We start from the raw sequence: 7,066 nt of genomic DNA, 5'->3' as shown, positions 1-7,066 counted from the left end.
GGAACTCAATATTCAAGAACCTGGCAAACCTGGAATCGTTCAGTGTTTTAAAAAACTTTCTCAGAACTTACGACCGAGAAAAAATTAAAGATTTTCCGTGATTTAAGTAAAAGCAATCCTCGGATTGTCACGGGGTTTTTAAAGGTGCATCCAGACCTGACGAAACGAGAGCGAGACATCTATCCATTTTTTGAGGCAAGCCTGCCAGGAGACAAGTGAGTTGGATCATAGTAAAAGGAACACAAATACATATTAAATTGTAATTGAACATAATAAACGATGGCCAAATAATAACGCATACAGTAATACTTTTTTGTATCTTTAACATGGTATTTGGTTCGTCGTATTTTATTTATCATCGTTTTTTTTCCTTTAAGTTGTTTTTCCCTTTAATCCTTCATTTGTTTCGAGACACGACATCTTTTACAAAATACGTTTTTTAGAACAAAATGTTAAATAGAAAAGTTATAGGAAAGGTTAAGAAACACATTTTAAAATTACTGTGGATATAAAAGGTACTTCAGAAAAGTGTTGCGGACATAACATATATTTGTTAATGATAATACACTATTTTTTATTTTATTATTAGATTCTACGTATAATTCTGTAACTTTTTTTGCATATGATATTATATATCTAAAATTAATAGATATTTTAATAATTCAATTTAAAAAAGGCGTTCATTAAACCCAAAGAGACCTGGTTTGTAATATAAAAGCCAAAGCAATAAGACTCTAAATCTCGGTCTCAACATTTAATATGACAAAATTAAATTGTACACGTGTTTCGCCCATACGAGCATCATCAGACAAATTTACAGATAAGTTACCACACACGTTTACATCTTACCTATGTGTAATAATATATCTAAAATTACGTGTAACAATTTAATTTTGTCATATTAAATGTTGAGACCGAGACTTAGAGTCTTATTGCTTTGGCTTTTATATAATTCAATTTGTTTAAAGAAATCTTAGATAATGGTACGGTAAAATCGAGGTTAAAATTTATTAGTGACGGAAAATTTATAAATTATATCAGAAAAAATGATAATACATACGGTGTACCATTTAAAAAAATGGAGATTATTTTATTTTAAATACTCGAAATTCATAAATCAGAGCTAATATCTCGCAGTCGAGCGAGCCAACCAAAAACACGTCTAGACTGTGCCGCGAGCTTTCTTTGATCAGCCGTCGCAAAACCTACAGAGGACGGACAGCAAAGAGGCTCCGTGGGTTGTCTCACGAGGCTCTCGCGAGACACGTCCACACTTAGGGAATTTGAACTGTCTCGCGCTCGTCTCGCTCTCGTCAGGTCTGCACGCACCTTAACAGGACACTGTCTCCTCAATAAATACCTCAGCAGCTTAGCTATTGTAAAGACGGATTAATCCATGTATGAAAAATGACAACATATTTAATTCTCGCACCTCACTTCATTTCATTTATAAAAATCACTTTATTTCAAACGACAATTTTACAGGTGGCACTATTGAAGTCTTTTAAGAAAAATTCTAGGACATTCTGGACTAGACTTATCTTAAATTTCTGGACGCAAAATTGTTCACTTTCAATATAATTCTTGCACAGTATTTTGCAAAATTATACAGACTATTCGGAAAATGCAGAGCTCTGGGCAATGCAAAAATTTTATTAGGACTACTGTTTAATAATTAAGTATACTATTAAGATAACGGTTTACTAAATTTAACATACTCTATAGCCTTTTTCAAGGATCTAGCCTAGACTGAGTTAGAGAACTAAAATCTAGTAGTCATCTTGCTTCATAACTTCAAATAACATAAAATTGGACAGCAGATAATTGGTCTTTATTTCTATTTACAGTCTGTGACTGTGACCATGTGACGATATAACTGAATCTAAATTGTCACACTTTCCTACTCAATTTATTTTAACAAACCAAACAAATTTTATATAACACTCTAATCAATAACGCAAATAACAATGTTACATTTTTTATACATAGTTGCATTTGAACTATGATTTTTAAAAATACCGATCCAAATCTAGCTAGTCATGACTAAAAAAATTAAATGTTTCATTGCACTTTTTTTAAATAACTTATATTTTTGTAATCGTACATACTACTTATGGATGTGCATGTTCCCATATCGAGTTAATGCAAACCAATTCAGTAAGCAATAAAATGCTTTTAAAATTCAGATCAAGAGCAACATTGTATCGTTTAATGTACTTCTCTGTTTATATCTCGTGATATATTAAAATCAATTCATTGGTGCTTTGTATTTCCAAATAAAACTTCTTATATACGAACCGTAATTACAGATAATGTGTGTACGAAGCCCACTCTGTTTCGATTTGTTGTTTTGTGTTGAATTTGTAACAGTAAAATCGAGCAATCTTGCGTTGGCGAAAAAAAAAAATACGAAAAAAAACAAGGATTATTTTGCTTTCAGAATTCGACCATCGGTAATTTTCTCAGTTCTCACTGTGGGTCGCTTAGTTTCAACGAAAATAATTTGATTTTTTCTGTTGGTAATTAACACTAACAAAGAAATTTCGCGGTTGAAATACAGGCTTACTCTGTACGTCTGTAGGTGTACGGTGACTTTTATTACGTATGGCAATGAAGGAAACAATAAAATTGTGTTTTAATGGCATAATTAAATTAAAGGTTATAAAAGACCACCCTCCACTTTTGTTGTTTTTTTGGTTTATTTTTTTGTAAAACGATACAATATCTTTCTTCTTAATGCATCTTCTGGTGAAGGTTGAGGATACAATCAAAATATGAGAAAATGCTACTTGTTATATAACTATTGACACTGTTGCCATACATCGTAAATATTTGTTGATTATCCTGTCATTGATTATCGTCTTATTCAACCATTTCCTATTATGGGGTAGTCTCACTTACATATTTAGATACTCTCTTTGTAGTTGGGCCCATTGGTTGCCTATTGTTGGCTATGCGGGCCCAAGTTATCCCTGCTAATTTCCTAGTGTGATGGTCCCATCTCAGGTTTGGTCTTCTTCTAGGTCTCTTGTTTCCCCGTGGGTACCATACTGTAATTTTTGTGGTCCATCTGTTGTCCGTCCTTCTTGCCAGGTACCCTGCCCATTGCCACTTGAGGGATTTGATTTTGTAGACCGCATCTATTACTTGAGTCTCTTTGTTATTCCCAAGTTATTTCGTTCCATTGAGCGTTTTGCCACCTGCAGTTTCCATATAATGTCCGTTTTAAGCGTCCAGGTTTCGCATGGATAGGTCATGACTGGTACTAAACACTGGTTAAATGTTTTCTCCTTTATAAATTAGCATTCTAGATTTAAATATGATTGAGTTTCTTCCAAATACTCCAGGTTAACTTAATTATTCTGTTGATTTCTGGTACTAGAGATCCCAAGCAGGTGGGGGAAGTTAGCAACTCATTGAAAGCAGGAATTATAAAATACGATTCTGCTTGAGCTGCTACAATCCTGCTTCAAATCCCAACCCAGCAACACCTACCTGTTATTAGTTACTTCTATTTTGGTTGCTGACTTTCCAGTTGGCAACACATGGGAAGCAGGATCGCCAAAACTGGGTTCTGCTTGCGTTGCTATACCCCTGTTGCATCTTGCTGCGAATTTCGTCTCAGCAACACTTGCTGTTCTTAAGATACAGCAAGTTTAAGTCTGATTGGTGACGTCACACATAGCAACACAATAAAAGCAGAATGGCTGAAACAAGTTCCTGCTTTGGCATTATGCCTTATCTTGCTTCAAACCTCACACCAGCCACTCTTGTTTTTAATAATTTATACTAATATAATAAACATTTTTAAATTAAAGTATCACAACACTATTTATTTAATCTAAAAACTCGTAATAAAACATTAAAGTGTCAAATCGAATGACAATGTCAGGAAATAAATAAATAAATGTGGCAACATTTTTTAGATCAGAGCTACCACCTGAATACTCAGCGCGAACTTTAAATTCCAGTTAGTCAGCCCGGCGCCGAATAAGTCTATGGTTGGCAACAATGAATTTAAAAATCGCGCCCTCGATTACGTAACTAAAAGTTTAATTGATATCAAATATAACTATTTTACAATTAGATTTCTTTTTGACGAGCAATTCTCCTATTTCCCTCTTTTTCTCACAATGCTTTTCGACAATCACATTACATATAACAGTTGAAAATAAAAATGTCATTATCTCTGTTGTCGGTCATCCCAAACAGTTGAGATTCTGTACTAAGCCATTTATTGACCACACCTATGACCACAGATAACAAAAAAACAAGCAATAAAATCGCATAAGAAGGAGAAACAAAATGCAATCGTAAATTTATTGATCGGTGATTCAGATATTCACCCATTCCCGGCTAAAATATCGGTCTACGATGTGTGTGACGTCACGCCAATCCTACGCCTTTACCAAGCAATGTCCATATACGAACAGGGCACCCACCGGACAGGTGTTGTTGCTATGACATTAAATAAAATTTGATTTAATAGGTATTCAGAGTATTCTATAAGGCTACAAAGGCACAAAAGGTCAACTGGTGCATTGATAGTTTTTACGTTATCAACATCACCAGGAAAAATGGCTTTGAAACTATGCTAGTAATGCAATTTTCTATTACAGAATATAGATAGACAGACTAATACAGGCTCGAAAAATGAATATATTTAGTTCTAGTTTGCTGATTTTGAAGATTATTTTTTAAGCAATGGTGTAGCTTTGCTTTTGGTCCCCATCAACACACCTATGAACTAGTGGTTATTGTTTTTGTAATGTCACTGTCATTGGAGAAAGCATATTATAATTGTTTCTTGGCAGTTATTGATCTGTAGTTATTTGTCTGTTATACTATATTCTGGATATAGTCAAATATTATATACACCGTATACAGGGTGTCCAAGGCTGAGCGTACATTAGATGTTTCTAGAGAACTATACTATCTAGATCGTAGATTTTTTTGCACATTATTGTTTCATAACGAGATCAGTCGATTAAAAATATATCACTTGACACTTAAGCTTCATTTAGAACCTCGTAATTAGTGGTTTCAATTACACTTTATATATTTTAATTTACGATCATTCACAATGTCTAAAAAACCCAATTAAAATTAATAGAATATCCTATTAACAGCTTGCGGAAATCAGTTGTATCCATAGAGAAAGCCTAATATTTAGCTTATATTATATCATACATATATCCTGTTTTATAGCGTTTTACGCCTTCTGGTTCTCAGTCTCCATTGCCTTCGATCTTCCCAATCTCCTGTAAGTAAATTTCTTTCGGACATGGCACGGTTAATGCCCTCAATCCAGGTAACTTTAGGTCTTCCTTTCTTTCTTCTTTTCGCTGGTGTCCATTTTAGGATTTGTTTTGGTAGACGTTCGTCAATCATTCTCTCTACATGTCCATACCATATTAGTTGGCGTTGTTCGATTTCATCGAGGATAGTTTTCTTTACGCCCATAATCTCTCTAATTCTCTCGTTGGTTATTCGTTCTATTCTTGACTTTCCGGCAGATCTTCGCCAAAAATCCATTTCAAGAGCCAGTAGTTTACGCTCTAAAGTTTTATTTATTTGCCACGTTTCACATCTATACAATACAACACTTTTAAATATTGTATTGTATAAAAGGTGTTTTCTTTCTATAGAGATGTTTGTTGACCATAATAGTGAGTTTACGCATTCTATAACTCTTTTCCCTTTAATTATTCGCTCCAATATTTCTTCTTCAGTTCGTCCACTTTGGGTAATCTTTGTTCCGAGGTAGGTATAATCTGAACAATATTGTACTATGCAGCTATCGTCCACTTCCAAATCTATTCCCTCTCCACCGATACACATATATTTAGTTTTACTGCAGTTAACAGTTAATCCCCACTCTGCGTATTCTTTAAAAAGTTTCTTCGCCATGAATTCAAGGTTTTCCCTATCTTGGGTCATTGCTACTTGGTCATCTGTAAAATGAAGAGTATATAAGTTGGTGTCATTTTTTAATTCTATTCCCATTCCTCTGCAGGATCTTCTCCATTTCTTTAAGGCTTCATTGAGGAAGATTTTGAAGAGAGTTGGCGATAGCCAACATCCCTGACGAAGACCTTTGGTCACATAAAAGGTTTCTGATATATTACTGCCGATATTTATTCTGGAAAATGCTTGGTGGTATAGCTGTTTGTTGGCTTTGATCGCTGTATTGTTAATTGGAGAGTTCTCCAGCACTTGCCACAGTTTTAGGATTGGCACTGTATCGTATGCTTTTGAGAGGTCAATAAAAAGCAGATGAGCCTCTCTAATCCTTGCCACCTTCTTTTGATTTCTATTCACATTTTTCTCTTGACAGATGATAATGACATTCCTCGCCAAAATATCATTCCTCGCAAATTTTGAAGTATAATTAGTGGAAAAGTTGATAGTTTGTTAACTTTTTCCAATAACTGAAAATTCCTACTACTAATTTTGACGTTCTGAATGCTTGCATTCAAAGTAGAGGAACAAACATCTACGCTAATTGAAACCACTAATTTATTCCACTAATTGCGATGTTCTGAATGAAGATTTAATGTTAAAGGAAGCTAGATAAAATCAAGAGAAAAATATACGCTTTAAAACTAAATCTTAAATACCTTAAAAACGATTAATTTTAGGTATAGGAACATGTATGTATAACTAAAAAAATAACAAATTAAAAAACCTTTCACTAGTGAAATAAAAAAAGTGGGGTTCCATTTCAAAAAAAAATATTTATGATCGTTTTTTAATCCGTAATTTCAATTTTCATGACCGCTACGGCCATTTTTTTACGGCCAAGATAGTCACATGTTTTCTCTTTATGTGACAGTGACTGTTCTAATCACTAAATTTGACGTTTAGGTTATACACATTTTTTGACAGGTAGTTTTTTGTCGTCCAAAAATTTTAAATATTTTTTTTTCTCATAAACGGTTAATGTTAGGTGAGTATTTAGCCTTAAAATTCATAAAATTTGACAGGGAACTTAAGTACGTAATAAAAAGTTGGGGTACCCATTTAAAAAAAGAAAGTTGCTGTAAACTTCCGGTATTTCCGGAAG

General features: G+C 33.8%; 1 protein-coding gene across 1 annotated transcript; it reads right to left on the bottom strand.

Moving 5' to 3' along the window:
• Positions 1-5,202: 5,202 nt before the first annotated feature.
• On the bottom strand, positions 5,203-5,940 carry LOC115883051. The gene has a single exon (XM_030901326.1). It carries the CDS (start codon positions 5,938-5,940, stop codon positions 5,203-5,205), a length of 738 nt encoding a protein of 245 aa, XP_030757186.1.
• Between the last annotated feature and the right edge of the window lie 1,126 nt (positions 5,941-7,066).

Source organism: Sitophilus oryzae, unplaced genomic scaffold (assembly GCF_002938485.1).
Source record: "Sitophilus oryzae breed Bouriz unplaced genomic scaffold, Soryzae_2.0 scaffold_1802_pilon_pilon, whole genome shotgun sequence".
Taxonomy (NCBI): domain Eukaryota; kingdom Metazoa; phylum Arthropoda; class Insecta; order Coleoptera; family Curculionidae; genus Sitophilus; species Sitophilus oryzae.
This window is presented reverse-complemented; position numbering and strand designations above follow the sequence as displayed.

Excerpts from the sequence above, each read along its gene's own strand:
- LOC115883051 (XM_030901326.1), bottom strand. The coding sequence starts at position 5,940 with ATGACCCAAGATAGGGAAAACCTTGAATTCATGGCGAAGAAACTTTTT.